At 37.7% G+C, this 25,630-nt stretch overlaps 4 protein-coding genes across 11 annotated transcripts; 3 read left to right on the forward strand and 1 right to left on the reverse strand.

The window, feature by feature from the left end:
- The first annotated feature begins 430 nt into the window (after positions 1–430).
- On the forward strand, positions 431–5,931 carry LOC110769775 (phosphoglycolate phosphatase 1A, chloroplastic). Its single transcript, XM_021973810.2, has 11 exons — positions 431–897; positions 1,503–1,570; positions 1,801–1,893; positions 1,991–2,062; positions 2,258–2,329; positions 3,033–3,092; positions 3,318–3,370; positions 3,832–3,929; positions 4,451–4,550; positions 5,458–5,561; positions 5,654–5,931. The coding sequence occupies exons 1-11, from the start codon at positions 597–599 to the stop codon at positions 5,758–5,760; spliced, it is 1,128 nt and encodes a 375-aa protein (XP_021829502.1). The 5' UTR covers positions 431–596; the 3' UTR covers positions 5,761–5,931.
- A 1,288-nt stretch (positions 5,932–7,219) lies between these two features.
- ARI8 (IBR domain-containing protein) lies at positions 7,220–15,330 on the forward strand. The gene is made up of 15 exons (XM_021973803.2): positions 7,220–7,641; positions 8,845–8,969; positions 9,200–9,305; positions 9,451–9,541; positions 10,139–10,311; positions 10,689–10,793; positions 11,199–11,287; positions 12,049–12,156; positions 12,671–12,761; positions 12,869–12,958; positions 13,456–13,503; positions 13,710–13,781; positions 13,851–13,950; positions 14,024–14,150; positions 14,554–15,330. The coding sequence occupies exons 1-15, from the start codon at positions 7,453–7,455 to the stop codon at positions 14,837–14,839; spliced, it is 1,800 nt and encodes a 599-aa protein (XP_021829495.1). The 5' UTR covers positions 7,220–7,452; the 3' UTR covers positions 14,840–15,330.
- A 407-nt stretch (positions 15,331–15,737) lies between these two features.
- LOC110769773 (Calcineurin-like metallo-phosphoesterase superfamily protein) lies at positions 15,738–20,150 on the reverse strand. Of its 5 annotated transcripts, none has more exons than XR_015836759.1 (6): positions 19,746–20,150; positions 19,035–19,276; positions 17,275–18,831; positions 16,664–16,772; positions 16,310–16,563; positions 15,738–16,163 (listed from the first exon to the last, which is right to left on the reverse strand). XR_015836759.1 is itself a non-coding variant. In XM_088255566.1 (6 exons), exons 1-6 carry the CDS (start codon positions 20,017–20,019, stop codon positions 16,514–16,516), a joined length of 2,154 nt encoding a protein of 717 aa, XP_088111692.1. In that variant the 5' UTR covers positions 20,020–20,150; the 3' UTR covers positions 16,191–16,513. The 5 variants fall into 5 exon arrangements, 4 of the variants coding, with proteins under 4 accessions (XP_088111692.1, XP_021829500.2, XP_088111693.1 ...); XM_088255566.1 differs by lacking the exon at positions 15,738–16,163 and having other exon boundaries at positions 16,191–16,563; positions 17,275–17,457; positions 17,536–18,831; XM_021973808.2 differs by lacking the exon at positions 15,738–16,163 and having other exon boundaries at positions 16,191–16,563.
- Positions 20,151–20,494: 344 nt separating this feature from the next.
- Positions 20,495–23,175, forward strand: NPQ7 (antigen receptor-like protein (DUF565)). Of its 4 annotated transcripts, none has more exons than XM_088255774.1 (3): positions 20,495–20,758; positions 21,133–21,680; positions 22,490–23,175. In XM_088255774.1, exons 2-3 carry the CDS (start codon positions 21,508–21,510, stop codon positions 22,932–22,934), a joined length of 618 nt encoding a protein of 205 aa, XP_088111900.1. In that variant the 5' UTR covers positions 20,495–20,758; positions 21,133–21,507; the 3' UTR covers positions 22,935–23,175. The 4 variants fall into 4 exon arrangements, with proteins under 4 accessions (XP_088111900.1, XP_021829486.1, XP_021829487.1 ...); XM_021973794.2 differs by having other exon boundaries at positions 20,496–20,758; positions 21,505–21,680; XM_021973795.2 differs by having other exon boundaries at positions 20,496–20,707; positions 21,505–21,680.
- The last annotated feature ends 2,455 nt before the right edge of the window (positions 23,176–25,630 follow it).

The raw sequence follows: 25,630 nt of genomic DNA on the forward strand, positions 1-25,630 counted from the left end.
AAGAGGTGACAGAGAGTGGGAGATGGAGGTGGAAAGGTCGTTGTCGCCGATGTGGGTCGGGGTTTCTGAGGAGGTGACAGCGATTGTCGCCAATGTGGGTGCGAGCGAGCGAGAGAGAAGAGAGGAGAGGAGGGCTGAGTGAGTGAGATCGAGAAATTGTGAAAGAGGATTTCAGAGAGCTCAAAACGACTAAACAAAAGTGAAAGATGGGTAATAGGTTGTCAATAGGGAGTTTTTATAAGGAGTATTTGTGATTGTGTTTCAAAATAAGGATATTAGTGAATAAATTAGGTGAGCCAGGGGTAAAGCTGCCAATTTCCCAAAAAGAAAACATGATGAAGGTGGAAAAGCCATAACCAAAAAAAAGAAAAAAAAAAGAAAAATGAAGGCACAAGTGTCATCCAGTCGGATTGAATGCGAGCTCAGCCACCCAAACCACCACGCGGCGACAAACAACTCCTTCAAAGGGAAAAGCGAGCTAACGGCTTCAAACAACCAACACCTAAGAAAGAAGAAAAAGAAAGAGGCTTTTGTTATTTTTTTTTCTTTCTATATTTCTACCCGCTCTGTAATAAAGAAAGAAGAAAGAAAGAGAGATGCTGAGCAGAACAACAGCCATAGCAGCTTCTCTTTCAGTCTCTACTGGTTCTACAAACCCATCAAAATTAAACTATTCTCGATCGTTGGGGCTCAACAACAATCTCTCCTACACTGCTTCAAACCCTGTAATTGTATCATCCAACTCCAACTTTGCGAGCTTCGCATGGAACACCAGCAACAACAGTAACTATACAAAGCCAAGAATGGAGAGGTTCACAACCCGGGCTTCGGCGCAGCCCCTCACGAATGCTGATGAGCTCATAGACTCTGTCCAGACTTTCATCTTCGACTGCGATGGTGAGCCCTGCCCACCTCGTCCTTCAACTCCAAACTCGTTATTTTATACTTAGATTGATATTGATTAAATTTGATATCGGAGGCCTGAAAGTGTGATCATTTCAAGTAGCTCCAAAAACTGAGCGTCAAGTACTAACCGTGAGTGTTGGCTTGGCTTAGCTCATTTCAAGTAAATTGCATTTCTTTTTTGTTTTTTTGTTTGTTTAGAGGTGATAATTTTGTTGGTTAATGTTTGAGATAGGTAGGGGGCTTCCTGTATGGTGATCTTAATCTATCTGTTAGGCTTAGGATCTTAAAATATGAAAAAGCAATTGTATTGATTTGATTTCCTGTGCATTTATCTGAATCTGATATCCATTTTGTATGGTTACCTCTTTAAAGGAAAATTCAATATATTCAGAACAAAGTGTCGTGTGTGTGGGATGTTGCTTACCCAATTTATAAATATTGCTAATTGGGTGACATAAATTTGAGGGGGAACTAGGATTACTCAATCATGTTCCATTAAAATTTGAATAATGTCTTGGACAATCTTATAATGTTAATTATGTTTTGGATGTAATGCTCCATTACTAATGTTTGAACTCATCACCAAACAACTGCAGGAGTTATATGGAAAGGAGATAAGCTCATAGATGGTGTGCCAGAAACTCTTGATCTGCTACGGTCTAAGGTCTCTCTGTGAATGCGGTCATGTATTTGTACTAGTTTTGTACACATTCATATCACAAGCAAAATCATTCTACTTCATACATTATATTTAACTATTTCTTTACCCTTACTATTGGTTCCAAATGTAGCATAATATTCTCTTCTTTGTCAGCAAAAAGACAGGGACATAATTTTAAGAGACAAGCATTGTTATGTGGCCTCAAACCACTTGCATATTGTCTTTTCCTTCAGGGCAAAAGATTAGTTTTTGTTACCAACAACTCAACAAAGTCTCGGAAGCAATATGGTAAAAAGTTCGAGACACTTGGTCTGAAAGTCAATGAGGTCAGTCTGACAGTGTGCCACTTTTTTTTATATTTTTTTTTCCATGTTCATAGATTTCAGCAAGTCGGTAATTCTAATCACACCTTAAAATTTTCAGGAGGAAATTTTTGCGTCATCTTTTGCTGCTGCTGCCTATTTGAAGTCCATTAATTTCCCCAAAGATAAAAAGGTAACTAGCATGCCGGTTGGTAAAAATAAAATGAAAGCTGAAAATTTTGTTTCGATTCCCTTTGCCTAAAAGTGGGATTTTCGGAAAAGGGAATGGTTTGCTTCTGGTACCTCATGATTAGCACTAAATGAATTAACGGGTGCATGTTAATCATGAAATTAGATGATAATAGACTGATGATCGAGCCTTTTATAGGTTTATGTGATTGGTGAGGAAGGTATCTTGAAGGAGCTTGAGCTTGCTGGATATCAATATCTTGGTGGACCAGTAAGTATAAGTCCGAAATCATACAAGTTTCAGTACATGATGATGTTACTTGTACTTTTTCTATTTTATATCCTAGCCGTGAAATCGAATGACATGTTATTCATTTGGCTAACAAGAACATTGCACAAAACTTGGTGTCAGTATTTCCCTTGCATTTGTATCTTCAGTTTCGTTTTAAATTTAGGATAAAGCTTAAAAGCTTACCTATAGTTTAAAAGATCTTCAGGCACTCCGTCCATAATATGTACATATCCTTCTAAATAGCAAATTGTTGCTTGAGAGACATAACGAGGTCTACATCTTCTTTGGATGTAAAAGTAAATATTTGGAAACTGAAAGTTCCTCTGGTAATTATTTAGTATGAATGTTGAGGTAGTGGATGAAGTAAAGGAGGATAGCCTGCCTGCCCCTCTCCCAGGACCATGCAGTTTGCTCCAGAAAATCTAATTGTTTTCTCTCCCCCACCCCCACCAAACAATAATTTTTTGAAATCATCATCTTTTTGTGTGCATGCATCTGTGTGCTCGTGTGCCTAAGGCCCTAAACTATCAGGAAAAGTTAGGTAGTTACAATTGTTTATAATTAGTAGTTTGAGGGATGGACTGGGCTACAGTTGTTTATAATTCTTTTTATTCATTAATATTCCCCTGTTATATTACATGTGATGAGAAGTATTTTTTTAAATGCTTTCCTTTTCTTACAGGAAGACGGTGGGAAGAAGATAGATCTGAAGCCTGGATTTCTGATGGAGCATGATGAGAATGTATACTTCTGTCCTTTCTTGCTTCATAGAACTTTGTTTATTATTGGGTTTGTACTGATAGAAATGCAAGTAGAACTTTCTCTCAATAGAGCTTTTGCATTCCTTTTTGGAACCTTAAACTGACCATACACATGTGAGGTTCTTTCTTTCTTTCTTCTTCTTAAAAAAAGAAAAAAATAAATCAACTTTTAATATTGCTAGATCTGTTTGTTTGTTGTCTTCTAGGTTGGAGCTGTTGTGGTTGGGTTTGACCGAAATTTCAACTACTACAAAATTCAGTAAGTTCTGGTAGTTCTTGATTATGTCAATGTATGTGTGTTGAACACACTGCAAATTATTTTTGTTGCAAGGTACTGTACTTTCCTTTGTAATTAAAATTTGAAGAATCACTGCTGCTTCAAGTACCTTCTGTTTTAGATTCTTCTTGCCTCAGAAATTATTAGGGCTTTGTTTTAATTTTTAAACGTCTGAAGGTTTGGATTGAAAAAGAGATGCCACATAACTGCCACAATTCACTATATATTTTTCTTTATTTTTCTATGGAGTGTACTTGTGCTCAAATTCAGATGTATATGCAAACATTGTGTTACAAAGTATTAAATGGAAGGTAATGTACATGTTACTGTACCAAGTACCAACACCATATGGTCTTATTATATATGCAGTGCACTTGTTACATGTATTGCATTTGGTCTTCTCTGGTGGAAGTTATCATAAATCAATGTTTATGTGATGGAAGGTATGGGACACTTTGTATACGTGAAAACCCTGGATGTCTTTTCATTGCAACAAATCGTGATGCTGTCACTCATCTCACAGATGCTCAGGAATGGGCAGGTTCATTTCTCTCCTCTCTTGTTGCACTTTGTGTTTTAATTACATTATTTTCAACTGCGTTATGCTGTAAAACATGTAAAGATTTTCCTAATTGGATTTTTTTTTCAAATTCAAAAGTCATTTGTTAGGGGTAGCCATTTTCACACTCCTATTTGTACACTTGGCACTCACATTATATATGCTTTCATCTCCTTGTTTCTGTTCAATATATCAAAGCATAAAATAAGGGAGAGGAGATAGGATTGTGAAAACGGCCACCTTTTATTCGATCTTATAAAAAAAAAAAAACTTTTTAGAATTTATTAAACTCGTTAATATTCAGAATACTGAATCAAATTATCTCTGATGCACGGGTTAGTGGTTCCAAATGACTTGATTATATGAGACCTAAACTTCTAAAGTTGACTGGGAAATTTTGAAATTCTGGACCTGAAAATACCTAGCCAAACAGGTTGTTACCGAACTGATGAAGCTACTATAATTTTCTCTCAATAGCTACTATAATTTATACTCAACTTCAGGTGGTGGTTCTATGGTTGGCGCTATCCGTGGATCTACTCAACGTGAGCCGCTGGTTGTGGGAAAACCCTCAACATTTATGATGGACTACTTAGCAAACGAGTAAGTCCAATGCTTTATTTATTGTTCTTCATTGTTTTATCTTAATTCTTAAGTAACATGAGTGCTGTTATCTTTAGCAAAGACCATATTCTGATAAGAGTTTTTATGTTATATAACACCAAGGCATTCTCTTAATGTGGATATCATATATCGTGAAACATATAATGCGCTTTAATTACCTTTGTGTACCAAGTATTATACGTACCACAATATCTGTACTCCGAGATGCATTATAAGAGATATAAATGAGTATTGCATTGTAAGACATATAATGCACCTACTTATGCTGATGAATGAAGACAGCGATTGATTTGCTTTGTAAGCACAAGACTACTTCTGATAACAAAACCAATGAAGTGCTAACAAATTGTAGTGTTAGTCCATCCAAGACTTGCAAAAATGAAATTAAACTGTGCACAGAGTACACAAGTGTGTGTGTGTGCCTGCACATTTACGCTCAGAGATAGAGAGAGATCAATGCTGTCTTACATAATCTTCTTTTATCTTACTGTAGATTTATTCTTTAGTTATTGAAATTAAATTGCTCTATTTGGTTTTCTGACAAACATTAGAGGAGTTTCATCATTGACTCATCTTTTTAATCACTCACTATGCTTAGCAACCATCTAGATTATATCACCTGTCTTAAAAGTTAAAAGACACTCAAAGGCTAAAAGACGATTTTGACTAATGAGGTAAACATCAATGATTTTGTAAATACAAGAATGCAATTATTGTAACAGAATGTACAATTTTCGTGATGTAATTTTGCATTCTAATTAGTAGCTGACATGTACTAAGTCGCAGAACACTTGACATCTTAAAGAAGTGAACTTCAATGGATCTGATGAAAACATATTGGTCATATAATTGCTGATATTAGTCAGTTGAATTTAATCAATGACAGATTTGGCATCCTGAAGTCACAGATTTGCATGGTTGGGGACAGATTAGATACTGATATTCTGTTTGGACAAAATGGTGGTTGCAAAACTCTTCTTGTTCTCTCAGGTAACTAAACTAAAGTCTGCATTTTTGGCCCAAGTTTTCTTGAGTTTGTGATGTATTTGAGCTAATTAAGGCTTTGCCTTTCTGTCTAATAGGTGTCACCACTTTATCAGTGCTTCAGAGTCCTAACAACTCCATACAACCAGATTTTTACACGAACAAGATTTCAGACTTTTTGTCTTTGAAGGCTACAACTGTATGATTATTATGTTACCCCTAAAATCAATCTTGGGCGCATCTCTCATTATTTGTCTCTGCCAGTCATCACTTTTATATTATTAATGCCCATGTAATTTTTTTTTATGGATGTAGTATTCTGAAACAAATAGAAACAGAGTACATTAATAAATAAAAGTTATGCTCTTGAGATCTCTATGCAATTGTTAAACTGGTTGCTAATGTATTCCTGCATCTTCTTCCTGGCAACCAGACCAGCACATAGCTGCAGCCATCCGTGTCTCTGAATTTCTTGTTTTTGCTTCTCTTTCTTCTGTGTGATAGGCTATTGCGCTTGGATAGGTAGAGCTAGCTAAGGAGGTGTGTTCATTTCATGTCCCAAAAGTCTCTCGGTCTCACCCTAGTGGAGCCTGTTATTTGTCTCTTGTCTAAGTTGTGAAAATTGAAAATAGTATTTTATTATAATATTATTGAGTATTAGATTCCATACAAATAGATAGCGGAATATGTGATGTTCATTCTGTTTGAGGCTTTTTGTCATCCGAAAGAGACAAGTCCTCATTTGATAACCATGCTTAGTGGAGGAGAAGGAGCCCGATCCACCATTTTACCCAAATATAATTGGTAATCGTTGATTGAGATCGTGTTTTTTTTTTTCTTCACTTTTTTCTGGTTGAATGAATGATATTGGATTCGTATTCAATACGGAGTGCATAAACAAAAGTTCCATTACCATGTTTAGGAAAAAAGGAAAAAAAAGAAGGTAATAGTTCCTTATATATATATTTTTTTATAACTACCATCCATGGATGGTTTATAAAGAAAAAGTACCATTACATAAGAAAAAACATTCAATTCCAGTAACACATTTATATCAATAAAGAAAACACATAGTTTCTTATTTGAATAGTACAATGTTCGAAAAATCGTTAGATGGTAAGCGGGAGACAGGGGCCTAGCGCCTAGAGAAGTACTCGAGACCTTAGTGGGCATCTAGGCATTTTATATAAAAAAAAATTGTATTATAAATTATAAATTTATACTAAAATCATGTAAAATAAAAGGATATATAAAAAACAAGGCATGGCCATGGATAATTAGAGAGAGAGAGGGTCGCGAGTCATGGCGGGTTGTGAGGAGAAACACTTACATAAAACGAGGATAACATTATTTTGCTATTTCTAGCCAATCACGATATGCCACGCATAATAACTTCTCCATGTAACAAACTGTGATTAGCTGGGGATAGCAAAACAGAGTTATCCCCGTTTCATACAAGTTTTTCTGGTGGGCGAGGGGTTGTTACAGCCTTGTGTCAATAGGAAAACCTAGGTTTTCTTTGAAGTCAGGAAAAAAAATCTAGAAAAAAGGGAACCCGACCCGCCTAAATCCCGCCTAGCGCCTAGGGCGGCCCATTTTTCGAACCCAATTTTTTTTTTCTTTCCTATTCACATTTATTTCTCCCCCTACCCCCCATCTTTTGTTTTTTGATCGAATACCCTACCCCCCATCTCAGTCATCATGAAAAGCAACATTTTCCTCTCTTTCTTCCTCTCTCCATTTCCTCAGAATCTTCCCTCCTCCTCTAATTTACGTACTTGCCACTCCCTCTATTTCTCTCTTTCCTCCAATCCCAACCCCAGCCCTCTTTAGTTCAATGCAATTAGGATTGGTTCCCAATTAGGGTTTTGATCCTCTTCACCAGAAAACCCACGAAATGGAATCAGACGACGAGTTCGACATGCTCGACGCCAATGATGACGACGACAATGACGAAGATTTCTATAGTGGCGGCGACGACGACGCAGCCGCCGCTATGGACAGCGACGAAGCTGGAGTTGCCGATTACGAGTTCATTGACAACGACTCCGACGATTCCAATGATGTCGCCTCACATCGATACCAGGTGGCTTTCTGCTTATTTTATTTTTAATTATGACAGTTTCAGCTCTTTTATTTTCTTATTCTAGTTTCTATAAAATGATTTTGGTTATCTGAATTTTCTTCATTCTGATTCTGGGTTGTGAAAGTCGAGCCTTTTTAGTTGTGAAATGTTTATTTCGCTTAATTTTGGTGTTGGGTTTGATGACAAATTTTCTTACCTTTTCCCCGTGTTGCGGTAATGTTAATGCTGCTGATTTTGATCTTAGGTTAGGTTTTATTGATTTATCAGAAATGTGAATTTAGTTTGTGTATTGTGCTAATGTTTATCGCGTTTGATCTTGATATTTGATTTAGTTGAGGTTATAAAAAATCTGAGCCTTTGCTTATATCATGGTAATGTTAATTCTGCTATAATTTTGAGATTATTTTGATGGGATAGATTTTGACATTTGGGTTAATTTGGCTAGTGTAACAAAGGAAGGATTTGCATAGGTGCTGATATTCTTGACAAAAAAGTGATTTACATGGGTTATGGTTTAATTATATCTGATTGGTTTTTACTTATTGTCTCTTGATTTATTAAAGTTAGAGTCTTTTGTTGGTTGATAATATCAATTCTGTTTAGAAGCAATTTGGTATTTATTTAATTCGTAGCTGACCATGGTTGAATTAATTGGTTTTTGTCACCGTTGTGACAAGGTTGTTCATTATTCCATTGAACCCATCGATTTGGTAGCCTGTCTCTTGAAACACTTGGCTCTGGAAAAGTAGAAATTGAAAATCTGAGCCATACTGCATTATGCGATGAATTTGACTTATTGTTGAGTCTAAAGACGAGAAAATTTTGTCAGTTATAGATACATGCTAATTGAGCCTTTCAGGCATGGTAAATTGTGTTTGTTAGTGGTTTTCTCCTTGGGGATCCCAAGTTTTGCGTATTCTGAAAGAACTTTATTTTGTTGTGATTTCCTTACTTTCCTTTTTCTTTTTTGGAATTCCATTATATATCATTGTTTACTAAGACTATGTATGCATATTAATGTTACGACTTTTGGATGAGTGTATGTGGAGACAGAAAATAAGAATGAATATGTATATATATTTGACTGTTTAACTCAGTTGAATTACTCAAACACGCTTTGATGCTTGTCTATACACCCAAAATAAGTTTATCAATTTGGCTTTGGTCTATTATTGTTGTAATTTCTTTGCTTTCTTGTTGCAGCAAAACTACACTGTTTTGACAGAAGCTGACATTCGTCAGCATCAAGAGGAGGATATTATGAGGATATCTACAGTGCTTTCCATTTCAAAGGTTTCAGCTAGCATACTGCTCCGCTACTATAGTTGGTAAAATGCTGTCTCCAGTCTGGTGTATTTTTTATTTAGCTTTACATTTTTCTGTCCAAATGGACTGCCTTTACTTTTAGTGCTGGATATCTGGGTTACTGTGAACTAAATTTAGTTTGTCAGATCATTTCCATCAGGCCTTACCCAATTTGTTTACCATGCATTTATTTGAAAAGCTTTATGCCTTGGTGCGTTATTTGTAAGAATCTATACTTCCTTTGTACTCACAGGAGTGTCAGTAAAGTACATGATGAGTGGTTTGCAGATGAAGAAAAGGTTCGCAGGGCTGTTGGCTTACCGGAGAAACCAGTTGTGGATTACCCTAATGCTCAAGAAGTAAGCAGCCTAAGCTTTAGGATCTCATCAAGTTCTAGCATTTTTCGCTTGATAGTTGGGCATGTTGACTACTTTTTTGGTGTTTTAATGCACCAAACAGGTATATATTATTTAAATCTTTTTATAATGTGTTGTTTTTTGACAGCATAACTGTGGGATTTGTTTTGAAACCTATCCTCGTGATAAGATGCATGCTGCAGCTTGTGGCCATCCTTTTTGCTCCTCATGCTGGGCAGGTTTGATACAACTTTCATAGTGTTCCTTTTTCTTTCATGGGAAATCTGAACTTTCAGTACAGTGTGGCAAGATTTTTTCACATTTCTATTATTACCGGGGATGAATGTTGTATAAGAAAAATATGTCGGTAATTTGGTCAAACTGTTGTCTCAAGAGTCCTCCATACATATGCACCTCACCTATCTGTTCAAGGTCAGTGTCAATGGCATTACTATGGCCGCCCTTAAAAAGAAAGACTGGTGGCAAATGACCTCTCTTCTTGTCATAATTTAGTGGGTCTTTTATTGTTAAAATATATTTTTTTTCCCATAATAAACAGTATTTTGTAGGAGCTATATTATATATAAATTATGTATGTATACATGATATGAATGTCAATAGTGCAAAGCTACGTTATTTGTATTATAGCTATATTTTCTTCTACTTACTACTGAGACAAGTTTTATATTTGTTTTTACATGTCTGTCATTTTATATCCCGGAATTTGAATTTTTGAATTTTTGAACTTTCTATCTTTTTTCATTTTGTTATTGTGTATCCAAATGAGTTTTGAGTTTGATCTTACATTCTGTTATCATTTTCTTATTCCCTTCAAGGTTATATTAGCACAGCCATTAATGATGGCCCTGGCTGTCTGATGTTGCGCTGTCCGGATCCATCTTGTGGTGCCGTTGTTTGCCAAGATATGATTAATGCTTTGGCTTCCGCTGAAGACAAGGAGAAGTATTCTCGCTACTTTATTAGATCTTATGTTGAAGACAATAGGAAGGTAATCTTAAGTTGGAACTTTGACAAGTGTTTTTCTTCTCCCAAAAAATGCAAAAATGTTTAATTATTTACGACTGTTGTTGGCAAGTTGACCAATTAGCCTTAGTTTAGCTGATAAAAGATTGCTTTATTGCTGATTAAAAATCCAGCTGGAGTTCTATGGCTATTATTATTTTTTCACTATAAAACACCATTACTGACTCAACTACTGGATACCAAACCTTTTCATTGTCCTGTACAACATCATCATTACCTTCGTACTATATTACTTTGTGGATTCTAAGTGAGGTTCCAAACTTATAGTTTGCATTGGAGTATTCCTTTAACAAGTCTTCATTCAACATTTTGCTGACTCTTGTTCATGCTGGTTCTTTGTAGACCAAATGGTGTCCTGCTCCAGGCTGTGATTATGCTATAGATTTCATTGTTGGTGGTGGAAGCTATGATGTTACCTGCCGCTGTTCATATAGCTTTTGCTGGAATGTGAGTTTCTTCGAATTCTTCACAGATTGTTTTTATCTTCGCTGAATATAAATTTTGAATGGAACTGCATATCTGTGCATGTTGCATGCACACGGGACACAGGATGTGTTGATAAAATAATACATATATATATATATATTTGTTCTTCCTTCCTATTCTTATTTTATGCTTTGTTTTGTTTTCATATCACCCCTTAAATATTTTAGAATAGCACTCGGCTATATATAAATGTTTTTTTTTCAAAAAAAGAAAAGAAGAAACAACCACGTAACTTTTGAAAATTATCCTTGGATCCCCTTTTCTTTTATCAAAAAGGAAAATTACTTGGATACTCAGTGTTTGAAAATTTTGGCCTTGTCTCATTGGTGCTCATGGCATTTAAATCATATGAATTTTACATTGCAGTGTACTGAGGAAGCTCACCGTCCGGTTGATTGCGGCACTGTGGCAAAATGGATATTGAAGAATAGTGCCGAATCTGAAAATATGAATTGGTATGCAATACGTTAGTGATTAGTGACAAAATTAACTTATAAAGTTTGAGGACAGTGATCACATTTGAACATTGGACGACTCCTTGGGCCATAGGATGATGGGACAATAATCTATGTACTGATGTAAAGTGGTGTGTGGTGAAAGCATGGCCCAGTACCTGCCTTGATAATTGTGTAGCCTTTCTACCCTTGTCCACGTGGATATGCCTTTTGATCATATTACAGCATAATAACCTTATTAGCTAGATAGTACACAAATATGTGGTACTGGCCAAAAGTTGGTGTGGAATGGTCACCTTAACATGGACTTTATAAGTCGGGAACTAAGTTCTAGATGATTCCCAAAATATTGAAGGGAGTAAAATATCTCAATGTTTGGTTTGTTAAGCTTATAATAGGGACAAAGTCATGCTTATATTTCAGTTCCTATTACAAATATTTTGAAGGGTATAACCACAAAGAGAGATGGGTATCCTGGGTTACAACAGGGATGGATTGAAAGAAGACTAATCTTTAAGATTCCCCTTGTTTTGCATGATCTCACAAATACTTCACGAATATATACATGTATCCATTCCCAAGAACTTTAAAATCTTAAAGGGCCTATATCTCTCTTGTGCACATGCCAACAATAGGTCTGGTTATTTACTGTCATGTAAATGCCTTCAATACATTATAATAAACAGTGGCTCACAAAATGTTTTGTTGCCTGTATTGATTTTAGGCCAAAAATGCTAAGTTAAAATGTTGATGGATTTCAGGATATTGGCTAATTCTAAGCCGTGCCCAAAGTGCAAGCGACCGATTGAGAAAAACCAAGGCTGTATGCATATCACTTGCACACCACCTTGTAAATTTGAGTTTTGCTGGTAAGCTTTTTAGCTATACTACCTGTTGTTTTTGATTTCTTGTGCATCATAATGAAATGTGACTTATTACCTTTACGTTCGTTTCTAGTCTTTTAGGTAGTCATCTATATATATAAAGCAAAATGCAAAGAATGGTAAAACATTCAAATTACCAGAAAATGCCCTTGGTTAATGCAAACATTAAGAATTGAAATTATTAATTAAATGAGGATAATATGGTAAATTCACACTTTTTCATATTAAAAAAAATTAAAATTAAAAGAAAAACAGGTAATGGATCCTATTTTTATGGAGCACAACTACCTATTATCTTTTTTAATTCTAAAATAAATTTAAATTTTTTTAAAAAAAGCCTCTTGCAGGCGCGGAAGCGCGTGCGGAGAGGCTAGTAACTTGTTATGTCAAAGCTGGATTTCATGTTGTCATGCATCTTGTGTGAACCATATCTGCTATAAAAAAACCCCAAAAAATAATCTTTCTGGAACATTTTGATACAAGTTGTAGATGATTTCAGGCTTTGCCTCGGTGCATGGTCGGATCATGGTGAAAGGACAGGTGGATTTTATGCATGTAATCGTTATGAGACAGCAAAGCAGGAGGGAGTGGTATGTTAATGTAGTTTCCGTCTCTATTTTGATGGTTGAGTATTTTCTCAAGCTACTATTTCAGTATGTGGCATGTTATATAATTATTATTGTAATGTTATTTACAGTATGATGAGACAGAGAAGCGAAGAGAGATGGCCAAGAACTCTCTAGAGAGGTACACTCATTATTATGAAAGATGGGCAACCAATCAATCGGTATGTACAAGTTTGTCAAAAATATAGTAAAACTGATTCAGTTCTTGTCATTGTGCTTGAAACGATAGGTTTTTCCGAAGTTCCATGTTTGCTCATGTTGTAATGTTTGTTAATTATCTAAATGGCATCTTTCTAAATTAAGTCATTTTGGTTGAGTAACTTATTTAGCTATATTTTACCTTTGTAGTAAATAATTGATCTCATCAGTTACAAAGATACAATGCAAAATCTGTTGACAAACCGGTATTGTGCTTGATGCAATCAGTTTGCTTAACTATCTTTTATAAAATGTCTTGTTGCTTTTGGTTGACCTGTGTACACTTCACTCCTTGGTAATAAATAATCTTGTAAGTGTGCGTCCACACATGGATATACCTGTTAAAAAGAAATTATTCTTTAGCCCTTTGTATAATTTTAAATACATGTTTTCCATTTTAATCTGTGAGAGTATTTTAAGTTAGAACCTAAAATATTCCCTTTTTTCCCCATCACTACAGTCCAGGCAAAAAGCACTTGCAGACTTGCAGCAGATGCAAACTGTGCATGTAAGTAAAACCTTTTACTATCAGGGCTTTCTTGGTTAGTGATGCTGGTATAGCTGATTGATGTGGCTATCAATTGTGGTGAATGTGTTCCTGGGCCCATGTGTAGCATAGTGCATTTAATAAATGTACAATTTTCTCCTTTCTTTCCTACTATTTGGCATTCTGCTTGTTAAGTTATCTATAGTTTTAATTTTGTGTCAATGTAGCTTGAGAAGCTGAGCGACATCCAGTGCCAACCTGAGTCACAGCTGAAGTTCATTACAGAGGCCTGGCTACAGGTACACCACAAGTTCACTTTTCTACTGAGAGCCGATTGCTTTTTCTTATTTGATTTTCTCCATTTACAGATAGTTGAATGTAGGCGAGTACTAAAATGGACTTATGCCTATGGGTATTATTTACCTGAGCATGAACATGCCAAGAGACAGTTCTTTGAGTACTTGCAAGGTATGTCATTTTCTCAGACTTGAAGATAGACATTGCATGTTGTTGATTTATCCTAATTAATCTGTTTCTGCAGGTGAAGCTGAGTCTGGGTTGGAACGACTTCATCAATGTGCAGAAAAGGAGCTACAAGTTTACCTCAATGAAGAGGACCCATCGAAAGATTTCAATGAGTTCCGCACAAAACTTGCTGGATTGACCAGGTTATTTTGAACTAAAGATTTTACCTTCTATATTTCTCATTGGATAAGTTGACTACAGCTGGGAGGTAGTGGCTGGGTCAAAGGGAAGGGTGGTTATTTGTTAGTATTATTATTTGTGTGTGTGTGTGTGTGTGTGGTTTTGGCGGTGGGGGTTGTTGGCAACTTGGTAAAGTGAAGCAAGGCAAGTCAGATTGTCCACATTATTCTATGATTTTTAAGATTTCAAAAGCAAGTACGATCGTGTGGAAGCCTTTGCTCAACGTCATGTATTAGAGAGTTTGTTGTTTAATTTTTTTAGATTATCAAACTCATTTTCAAATCTTTTTTACTTTACATGTTGACTGACTTGGGATGATATAGCTTTTCAACTTATTGATTTATGGTTCAAATTCAATGAAAACAGTGTGACTCGAAACTACTTTGAAAATTTAGTTCGAGCTCTGGAGAATGGTCTATCAGATGTGGACTCCCATGGTGCCTGCAGCAGGACAGCAAGCTCAAAGAATTTGGGAGGCACAAGCAACAAGGGAAGGGGTGGGAGGGGCAAGGCAACAACATCTAGGTCAAGTAGTTCCAGTAGAAATATTGATGATTTAGGCCACTGGTCCTGTGAACACTGCACCTTTGCAAATGTCAAGTCGGCCACGGTGTGCCAGATGTGTGGCCAGATGTGTCAACAACGCCGATAACTTATTTTTCCTATGCAAATTGACCTACTTGGATGTCAAGGCCTTGGTTTTGCCTCTTTGGCTGGCAGGTTTCTCTGGATAAGCACCCTAGCGGTTTGCTAGGGAGGGAAAAATTTCGATTGGTTACTTTATATTTGGAATTATAGGTGCGAGGACAAAGCAGAAAATAAGAAGGGTGGGAGGAAGGAGTAATACTCTGTCCGTCTTGTTTATTGGAACATGAGCTGTATATAGTTCCTACTGTTTGTCTAGCTTCGGTGGCTGTCTTTGATTCATGCAAATGCCTTCATCTGTAATTTTCTTGTCATTATCAGTTGCTGATAAACTTGTAGCAAGTTTGAAGCTTTAAAGTGGGTTGTAAGAGTAAACTAGTTGGGGACAAGAAACTGAATTGGCCCCTGCACAAATGAAATAAGTATGTACAATTTATCTTTCTTTTTCTCATCTTGAATACCAGAAAAAAAAAGAAAAAGGAAATCCCTTTTGGCTTTGATCAGTTCTCAATAATTTCCTTTTTCAGTAGGGTGAGAAAACTCAGCTTTTCTTTGCACTAGCGTTCCGCAATTAGCAAGGCTTCCTTGATTAGATTACTCTTATGCAAGGGGGTGTGCACCTGTTTCTCTTTCTTGATTTTTAAAATGAAAAAATAAAAAACAACAAACAACTGAAAAACCAATTGACACACGCCTGGCTACTAGCTAGTTAGTAGAAAAAGAAAAGGTGGAAGGTGCGATAATATCAAACAGGATTGTGTTTAGGTCTTCATGTTTTAGGAGTTTATTTCTTTTATTTATTTATGAGAATTTAGGAGTTTATCTCAATGTAAATAAATTTAAAAGGGAGAAAGAGAGAGACAGAGAGGAGAAATCTCATAAAACTGTAGAGATCAAGCAGGAGTACATGAGGTTTTCACAACTCATCAACTCCTTAAATTACAGGAACGTAAAAAAAATTACATACTTCATTGGTCCCAGACTCTGAAGCTCTGGATGAAACTCACGAATTTTCTGCAATATATACAGGTCTAAAAGGAGAGAGAGAGAGAGAGAGAGAGAGAGAGAGAGAGAGGATTCGATCATGTATGCGTCCCACAGCCACTTCAAACTTACAGAATAGATCAGTAACAATTGTATTCCTGGAGCTTAATTTTTAGTGGCTGAGATGAGATGGATTTGGATTTCTTGGGTTTTTCAGAGTGGCACACAAGTGAACCATCAGACTTCACTAGGTTAGGCTGGGAATATCAACACGAGATGATACCAAACAACCACGGAATTGCTGCAGCATATTGTCGGCAAACCGATTTCAGCCTCCTCTCCACTTTCTGTATTTCAAATAAATCATACTACGCTTTTAAAATAACTATCATAAAAGTTCCAGTTTAAATTGACAAAATGGATGCAAAGACTGCAAGTCTTCTACAACTGCATAGAGCCATATTGTATTACACAACAAACACAACTTCCTTACTTCAGTTTTCTAAATTGAGCCACAGCACATTAGGGGTACAGCCTACAGCCACTTGTTGCAATTAACATGCTAGGGGACTAGGGCTGCCTCCTCTCCCAACATCAATTTCTTAATCTTAGGAGTCGCCTTGCCTTCTTAAATGCAACACAACCAATTCATCACCAAATCCAAACCCACTTCAAATATTATCTGCCATAGCAGACCTCAAAGCATCACTTCTTCCTGTTGTTTTGTTTGTTCATGTGAACTCAAGCCTGCATGAAATGCGTTCTATTCAGCAACAAGGAATGTTGATACAACTTGAAGAAATGTGAGCCCAATTTTGCACTCTGCAATGTGCATAGTATTATATACTTCTGGTTTTGTAGACAGTATAAGCCAACAGTAGTGGAATTGTGAGGCTATATCCTGGAAAATTGAGAATGGGATTCATCTCATATGCTTTGATGAGAGCCCTGCAATTCTGTAATCCAAGGACAAAAGAAAGAAAGAAATCAAAGTAAAACATACATGAGTAAAATGATGCAAACCATTTACAGAAAAAGAAAAAACAAAACAAAAAATGCATCTCCATTTATTACCTAGTAGTCATTTCTCCAATACGGTTCCCAGGATGACAGAGGAAAGAAAATTTAGTTTGGAGACCTTGTAACGTTTCAGAATGGTGGTTGCAAGGTTCCAAACAATTTCTTGCCTCCATCATCTTAAGAAGTCTGGATGAGTATTCACATATGTACTTCACAAAATAAAATGATGTGATTTAACAATTCAAATAATATAAGAGGACAAGAAAGGTCTAACAAATAAGCCTATCACCAAGGGTTGGAGAGGTCCCTCTGTAACTTGAGAGAAAGCAATGAGGGTTAATGACTACACTCAAATACTTTAAATAAAATGTACCACGATCCCATTCCCATGAACTACATGTATTTCAAGCAGAAATGGATTGGAGAAAGGAACCTTACCATAAAATGCTTCCAACAAACTGCCAAGCAAAGAACCAAAAGAACTTTTCGAATCCACCGGTTTCCAACACAGGAATTTGATTTCCTACTCCCTTGGTAATCATACCATAAAGAACTCCTTTCCTCTTGATCATAGTCATCTTCTTTCTTCCCCGTAAGTGAGAGAAAGTTTTCCCTGGAGATCTGTTTTTCAGTAGCCAAAGCCCCAGTCAGCAAAATAGCAGGAAAAACCACAAAGAAGAGATGTGGAAGAACAACCACCATTATATCTGGAGATCCGGCATATTCATGTTTTCCCTTTTGATTGAAAGATTTAACTACCCACCCCATATAGGTCATGTATCCTTTATCCTTGTCGTCCGTGAAAACTTTCCCAATAAACCAGGGGAATAATATAAGGTAGAATAAGTATCCTAAAAAACCAAACCATGTGAAGGGAACCCTGCTAAGCTCCTGTAAAACAAATCCTATGCCATTTAGGAAGCCCTTATTCTTGTAAGTGAAATGCCTAATTGAGAAAATGAGGAGAGCTTTTGGAATAAGGAGAATGGAGAGTATAAAGTACACAGCACACCAGAACATTGGGTAATACAAAGCAGCCCATTGACAACCCATGACCATAAACTCCTTCCATGTCCATGAGAGCATAGTACTAAGACCATTAACAGAAAACGGCCTTAAATCAGTTGAAGTCGATCTGCCCATGAAGTCAGTTGCTTCTATTTGCAGCCAATATCTATTAGGAATTGGATCCTCAAAGGCTCTATAATTCCATGGAGCAACATAAAGATCTCCCCTGGAGGTGTTATCCACGAGCTTTCTCATGGGTGCCTCAAATACCAGATTGAGATATCCAGGTCTTGAGTCATAGATCCTAGTCATAACCGACACAATTGGAGAAACAGAAAATACCAGGGCTCTTACTGTCTCGTAAGATACCACAGCATGACATTCATACTTATGATGGGATGAAGATGTTGACATGAACTGTGAATCCAGGGGAAAAGTTGGCAATATGATAGTCTTTTTGGTGCCTGACATGAAGTCAATGTCAACATACGAAACATGACCTCTATCAATGGCCAAAATTCTCATGGCTCTGCTCTTCCTCCAGTCACCCATCTCCCACTCCCAGAATTCTCTAGCCGCTGGGGCTTCAATTGAACAATTAGCAGTACCATGAAAAGATAATTGGTGTACATTTGGCTGGAAAAATTTCTGCAACGATAAAAAATGACGACTCAACTGATGATGCCGCTTCAAGTTTTTACCAAACCGTGTATGGAGATGCCCACATATATAAGCCGATATGGAATGATTGAGGAAGATATCTTTTAGGCTCTTCCCAGAGTATGAGGTTGCTGAGAATGAAAGAGGAAAATGCCCAAAGGAAATCTTGCTTAATGGTTTTTCTGATTGAGAATCCCACTGTGAGAGCTCCATATCCAGTTCTGCTAATAGTTGATCAGTTGGATGCCCAAAAAGATTAGTGGGACCTCGTAGACCAACAGACATTGTGCTATCTACTCCAACAAACAGATGCTTCCGCTCACCAGTCTGGATGGAAAGAAAAGTGTAAAATTGGGGAAATTATGAAAAGCTTTTGAATTAACAAACACTCAATGGAATGCCAGCATCTGTAGTTAAAAATTGGGAAATGGGAATGTACAATTAAAGTTCAACTCTTAGGTTACACAACTTAAAGTTCAGTTATTGAAACCTTGGAACTGTTTGGGATTTCCTTGAAAGGAATAACTCACCTGAAGTGTGACACTATTGACATTCCCAGTTCTGCCCAACTGCCCATTGATGCTATACTTTGAAAAGAAATCAAAGGAACCACCAAGCACCGGTACGCCAAAGTTATCGTGATTCCCTCTAAGATCAAAGAAGATACTCCTGTCAAGTCTACTCCTTTTTATCACATCTGCCATCATGTTCTGGTATTCCACCCACTCCTCCTCATTTTGCTTCATTGTCAACAAATCCTTGCTTTTTCCATCTGAAGGAGATAAGGAAAATAAGATTATTAAAACTATCACTATTAATATTGTTATAGAAGAAAAGCCAAGCATAACTATGAAGATTTTTTATTGAAGTATGGTTCCAAATAGCAAACACTTTGCATCCATCTCTTGCCCCATTAGTGAATAAGCTAAATGCGTCACAGGGCTTTCTATTATCATTTCAAGCCTGAGACTTGACTCATTAGTTATCAAAATTTGAGAATATCAAGATTGAGTATAGTCTCAGATTGCTAAGCTATTTATGACTTCCCCAATCCAATAAAAAATGAGAAAGCGAAAGAAAAATATTCCTCTTTTACGTACAATACAATCCTGAATCCTGACTTGAGGGATAAAAAATCCAAACATAACATGAAATCTTCGACATACATGAAGTTAAATCAGCAAAACATAAAAGGGAAATACTTTCAAAGGGGAACGGTAAAAAGAAACAAAAATAAGAACCTGTGAGATCACCGGTGATGAGGACCAGAGAAGGGTTGATCATGGAGAGAGCAGGCCCCACAAAGTTCTTGAAGTCAAGTGCTCTGTCAGGATGGTGGACACTGAAATGAAGATCAGAAAGCTGAACCACCCACACTAGTGACTCTGGGCCTCCCTTTACATCTATCACTCTCCTGTGCGAACTGGATTTTGAAGACGAGAATTCGAATTCTTCACTTGCTGCATAGACAGTGAGGCATAAAAAGAGCTCTAGCATCAGAATGGCACTCCCCATTTTGTTTTCCCCCGTAATCTTTAAATCCTCCACTAAATAGCTTTCTTTTGTGTCTTCAGGAGATTCAGAAACAGGACAAAGTCTTGTCCTTGGGCCTTGGCTATCTGTAACTTAGAACAAGAAAGAAAGAAGCAACAGATTACATACAACAACTGAATACGTTAGACATATGCAATATAGGTATAGCCGAGCGGCTATACTATATAAATATTCGAATATATTTGAGAAGTATAGCCGCGCGGATATACTATTTAAATATTTGAATATATTTAAGAAGTATAGCCGGGCGGCTATACTATTTTGACACTCGGAAATAATTAAGAAGTATAGCCGACCGGCTATATTATTTAAATATTCGAATATATTTGAAAAGTATAGCATAGTCGTATATTTAAACTTTTGTTTTTGGTCGAAATTTTCGTAAATTCGTATATTTAAACTAAAAGGAGAAATGTCAAAAGGTAAAAACAAATGGAGAAAAAGAGTAATATTTACAAAGAGAAAACAAATAGAGTGATGCTGAGTCTCATGTTCTGGTCTGGTTGCTGATTGCTCAAATTAAGAACACAATCCACTGCTATCAACAACAAAAAAACAGAAAGCACTGCCTGCAAAGTCCAGGCAATCCCCGACCTCACTCATGCCTGCTCCTCATTTGTCATTCATGAAGACATAAAGATACGCACTTGTAATTCTATCGCCACTATCTTCTTGACTACTTGTCCTCTTCTTTTTCAGGGCGAGTAATCTTTTTATCTGTCTTTTACGAATTTATATTTGTTTCCCGGAAGTTGCTGCTATCTGGGTTATTTATTATTCTTTATGGTATTTATTTGAAAGGATCCCTAGTAGTTGGTTCAATATTTCTTCAAGTTTTGGTTACATTTTCCTTTTCTCTGGGGTTCTTATCATCGGGGTTCTTGGTGATTGCTCAAATGGGTTTTTAGAGGTGACGTTAAGTATTTTATTTATTTTTCCTTGTTGCATTAGTGTTTGTTTGATTTATGTTCTTACGGATTCTAGTAATTACTAACTTAGGTTCTTAAATTCCTAGTGTTAATTATGCAATTTCTTCTCTTTTATTAATTTTCATTTGGTTCTGGACGACTCCAGATAAAAAATTTGGTGGCTTGAGCCCAGTGTGGCTGTGGAAATTGATGGAACCCTAAGAATGAGTTGGTTTTGAAGGGTTAACCGAGTAAGGTTTAGGTTTATGTTCTGGTCTTGGGGCTTGATGAGATCCATACCACATGCTGCCTACCATCTTATTCTGAATCGTACTTACATAATTACAGTGGACTAACAAATAACCTCCTTACGTCTGAAGAGTATGGCCTAATGATTCTTAGTTTCAACAATGACTGAGTAATCAAAAGTGTTCAATTGAAGCCTTGAGTACTAAAAGATAATCCATATTGCGTCATGGTTCTTATGAGAGATCATCACTGTTCACATTGTGTATCCATTTATTTTCTATAATTGTAGTTCATGGCCTGTCGAATGGGAACTACAATGCTACAGTCAAGTTTACTAGCAGTGGAGAATCAAATCTCTGAAAGATTGCCTATAACCCTTGCAAACCAGAACTGTTGCAGTGAACCAAGTTTAATCAGGCAAACTTCAAAGATTGGCATAAAGTCTGTGCCATTCCTCCAAAGGAGGTATGCTTAATGAAACCAAATGTTTTTTTTTCTAGATCATGAAGTTTTATATTGTATATGGCTTCATGCTGCGTCTCAGCCTTTTCATTTTCGAGTTTATCTGAATATTGGCCATCATGAGTTTTTCTTTCTTCTTTGTTCTTGTTTCTTCACGAATTAAAGTCGACTGCATTATCTTTTCTTTATGAATCTTAGATGATTTGAAATTTCTCTTATTTCTATGACACCTGAATAATTAATCAAATCCCTAAACCCTTCTGAATAATAGTGAGTTGCATGCATCCTTCTTGTGGCAAGGACTGCTATTCTTTCATTCATTTTTGGATTTCCTCTTTTCGCTCTGCTCTGTTCCTACCTATTTCTGAGTTCCAGAATATTATTATGCAGAATGATGCCCAAATTTTGAACGTGGTGCTGTATATTAGGAACTTGTACCAAAATCCTGCCTTCACTAAGAATTAGGGGCTTAAAGGAATGGGAGAGGGCTGCCTCTCATCCTGTGGCCATAGACCTAATGGACCTTGAACGGATGGAAGTATAGATTCTGCTTAGTCCACTTACAGAGAATGAGTTGAGTCAGTTTTGGAAATTTTGTGGGCAGTCAACAGTTGATAGAACTTTTCTTTTTGGTTTAGTTTACAGTAGATTGATTATATATCCACGTCAAATCCAAGTTCTCCGAACTGTACTTAAGAATTATACATGTCCTGGTCCAAGTATGACTAGATAAAATACTTGCTGATGCTTCTTCTTTTATAAGACTATATCGATGCCCCCTCTTAACTTGCTTATTTCTTATGCGGACACAGTTTTCATTCAACAAGGCATCGGTGGAGAATAGCCTTTGCCTTGGACACAGGTGGGGTTCCTGATAATGGTGGGCAAGAGGGCATCAATGGCAACAGCTCTGATCTCAATCGCACTCGATTGGGTCGGATAGTGACTGCAGGTGGAAGACAGCTATTGGAGAAGCTGAATTTAGCCAGAAAAAATTTTCCCATGAAGATATTTCTTCTTCTTTTGGGTTTCTACACAGCAAATGCATTGGCTACAATCCTTGGACAGACCGGCGATTGGGATGTTTTGGTTGCAGGTATTGTGGTTGCTGCCATTGAGGGTATTGGTATGCTTATGTATAGAAAGCCCCCCTCTCTATCAAGTGGGAGGCTGAAGTCTTTTGTCATGATGATAAATTACTGGAAAGCTGGTGTATGCTTAGGCCTCTTTGTGGATGCTTTTAAGTTGGGTAGTTAAAAGGTGCTTTTATCCACCTCAAGTTTGGAACTAAACTCGTGTTTTAAGTATTAACCACCCTCGCTCCATTGGTACCCTGTCCTGTCCGGACTCCGGACTAGATCCACGTGTATCATAAGATCACCAATCTCAACTTCAGTTTTGCAGATAAAAGTTTGTCCTGTCTGTCCTGTTTCTGTACATGCAGCTCTCAGTTTATTGTTTCCTGAACTCCTTTATTTATTTATTATTTTTGTTTCTAGAGAGAGAAATGAAGAGAAATGAATGAAGTTAAGTCATCACTATATATAGGCTTAATATCACAAAACATCCATAAGGTTTACGAAATTATCATATTATATCCTTAATGTTTTTTTTGTGTTATTCGTGATCCTCAAGGTTAGTATGTATGATCATAAATGGTCTCTACTGTTAGGTTCCGTCAAAAACTCTGTTAGTTTGCTGACGTGGTATATATATATATATTACAAAACATCCTTGAGGTTCATGCACATATCACAAATGGTCCTTGCGAAATTTTTTAATTTAAAATTCATAAAATTTTGGTTTTCTTTTTAAAATTATTTAAAAATATATATTGCATTTTAAATACACGTGACACTATATTTTTGAAGATGTGGGCTCCACATATATGCCACATCAACAAACTTGTTTGTACAATATCTGGCCAAGCATTCCCCAAACACTCCCAAGCCAAAGGGAAGGGAGTCCCACATCGACAAAACACAAGAGGAGGGGACTCTCCCTTCTTTATAAAAGGAGACCTCTCCCCTTCAGGAAGAAGGGGGGTTGGGCAGGCTACTTGGGCCTCATGGGCTTACCCATGAGCCCATTTACAAGCCCACGGAACATCGGCCTTCAGCCAGATCTTCAGCCTCAGACCTTCAGTCTTCGGCATTCAGCCTTCGGTATTCTTCCTCTTCTCCTTGAGTTTAAACCTATGTGCAATGTATACTCACATTATCGTAATGAGAACATACTTCTCCGTGGACGTAGCCCATTATTCGGGTGAACCACGTACATTTGTTTTCTGTATGCATGCCTATTTACTTACCGAATGCTCTCACACACTGAGGGTTCTTACCTTCAGCATCCACCTCATCTTTAAGTTGGCATATTTACTATCCATCTAGTTTTAGCGCAAATAGATTGGCGCCGTTTGTGGGAAACAATACAAAACACTGTCGTTCTCCTTCACGAGTGCTCTCGGCACCCTTTTGAGCCATGCCCTCGGCACCTCCTACAACCAGCCTTCGGCAACCCTGCATCATTCGGCGCGTGTGATGTCTTCACATCCCCCCAATGATTCGGCATCTGCCTTCGGCCTTCGGCACCCATGCATCATTCGGCGCGTGCGATGTCTTCACATCCCTCCAATGATTAGGCATCTGCCTTCGGCCCTCGGCACCCTTGCATCATTCGGTGCGTGCGATATCTTCACATCCCCCCGATGATTCGGCATCTGCCTTCGGCCTTCGGCACCCCTGCATCATTCGGTGCGTGCGATGTCTTCACATCCCCCCAATGATTCGGCATCTGCCTTCGGCCTTCGGCACTCCTGCATCATTCGGCGTGTGCGATGTCTTCACATCCCTCCAATGATTAGGCATCTACCTTCGGCCCTCGGCACCCTTGCATCATTCGGCGCGTGCGATGTCTTCACATCCCCCCGATGATTCGGCACACCTGCATCATTCGGCGCGTGCGATGTCTTCACATCCCCCCGATGATTCGGCATCTACCTTCGGCCTTCGGCACCCCTGTATCATTCGGCGCGTGCAATGTCTTCACATCCCCCCAATTATTCGGCATCTGCCTTCGGCCTTCGGCACCGATGCATCATTCGGCGCGTGCGATGTCTTCACATCCCTCCAATGATTAGGCATCTGCCTTCGGCCCTCGGCACCCTTGCATTATTCGGCGCGTGCGATGTCTTCACATCCCCCTAATGATTCGGCATCTGCCTTCGGCCTTCGGCACCCCTGCATCATTCGGCGCGTGCGATGTCTTCACATCCCCCCGATGATTCGGCATCTGCCTTCGGCACCCCTGCATCATTCGGCGCGTATGATGTCTTCACATCCCTCCAATGATTCGGCATCTGCCTTCGTCCTTCGGCCACCAGTCTTCGTCCTTCGGCCACCAGCCTTCGTCCTTCGGCCATTGATCGGTTCATAATTGTATATTATTTCTTACCCTTCTAGCTTATGATTTGGTTATGTTTTTGAGTTAAACTTGTGCTTTTAATCCTTTTTGTGTTTATCTTTCAGTTAATTGAGCTTTAGGTAACAATGATGGCTTTGGAGAACATAATTCATGCAATTCAAGCATGTTAAGGCCTAATTTGGATGAATTGATGAAGAGCTTAAAGACAAATTCATTATGGCTACAGCCCCCTGCCAGTCCAGTTCCGTAGGTCATATTGCAAGCTTTGTTTCAGCAACCTACATAGCTCGGATGAGGCCACATTCTTCATGAAAGTTGCTCCAATTGGTGTGTACTATAACATATCCAAAATTCAGCTCCATTGGATAAATCTGGAGTCCGTTACCTAGCAAACACAGAACCATGCTCAGGATGGATCTTATCAGCGCGGAAAATGAGTTAGCAATTTGTTTCGGCCTTAACTTCTTCCTCCGACCTTGGATTGGCCCAAATAACATATGGCTGGAAAGAAGACATTCTGAACTTCAATT

This window comes from Prunus avium, chromosome 6 (assembly GCF_965620075.1).
Source record: "Prunus avium chromosome 6, drPruAviu1.hap1.1, whole genome shotgun sequence".
In the NCBI taxonomy this organism is placed as follows: Eukaryota; Viridiplantae; Streptophyta; class Magnoliopsida; order Rosales; family Rosaceae; genus Prunus; species Prunus avium.

What these genes read in the sequence shown, in the direction of transcription:
- LOC110769775 (XM_021973810.2), top strand. Translation starts at nt 597, where the DNA reads ATGCTGAGCAGAACAACAGCCATAGCAGCTTCTCTTTCAGTCTCTACT. An exon ending in TTTCATCTTCGACTGCGATG is followed by an intron (nt 898 to 1,502) that starts GTGAGCCCTGCC and finishes AAACAACTGCAG; the next exon opens with GAGTTATATGGAAAGGAGAT. An exon ending in TGATGGAGCATGATGAGAAT is followed by an intron (nt 3,093 to 3,317) that starts GTATACTTCTGT and finishes GTTGTCTTCTAG; the next exon opens with GTTGGAGCTGTTGTGGTTGG.
- ARI8 (XM_021973803.2), top strand. Translation starts at nt 7,453, where the DNA reads ATGGAATCAGACGACGAGTTCGACATGCTCGACGCCAATGATGACGAC. An exon ending in CTGCTCCGCTACTATAGTTG is followed by an intron (nt 8,970 to 9,199) that starts GTAAAATGCTGT and finishes TTGTACTCACAG; the next exon opens with GAGTGTCAGTAAAGTACATG. An exon ending in TGTAAATTTGAGTTTTGCTG is followed by an intron (nt 12,157 to 12,670) that starts GTAAGCTTTTTA and finishes AGATGATTTCAG; the next exon opens with GCTTTGCCTCGGTGCATGGT.
- LOC110769773 (XM_021973808.2), bottom strand. Translation starts at nt 20,019, where the DNA reads ATGGGGAGTGCCATTCTGATGCTAGAGCTCTTTTTATGCCTCACTGTC. An exon ending in CATCACCGGTGATCTCACAG is followed by an intron (nt 19,277 to 19,745) that starts GTTCTTATTTTT and finishes TATCTCCTTCAG; the next exon opens with ATGGAAAAAGCAAGGATTTG. An exon ending in TACTGTCTACAAAACCAGAA is followed by an intron (nt 16,564 to 16,663) that starts GTATATAATACT and finishes CATTTCATGCAG; the next exon opens with GCTTGAGTTCACATGAACAA.
- NPQ7 (XM_088255774.1), top strand. Translation starts at nt 21,508, where the DNA reads ATGGCCTGTCGAATGGGAACTACAATGCTACAGTCAAGTTTACTAGCA. An exon ending in GTGCCATTCCTCCAAAGGAG is followed by an intron (nt 21,681 to 22,489) that starts GTATGCTTAATG and finishes ATGCGGACACAG; the next exon opens with TTTTCATTCAACAAGGCATC.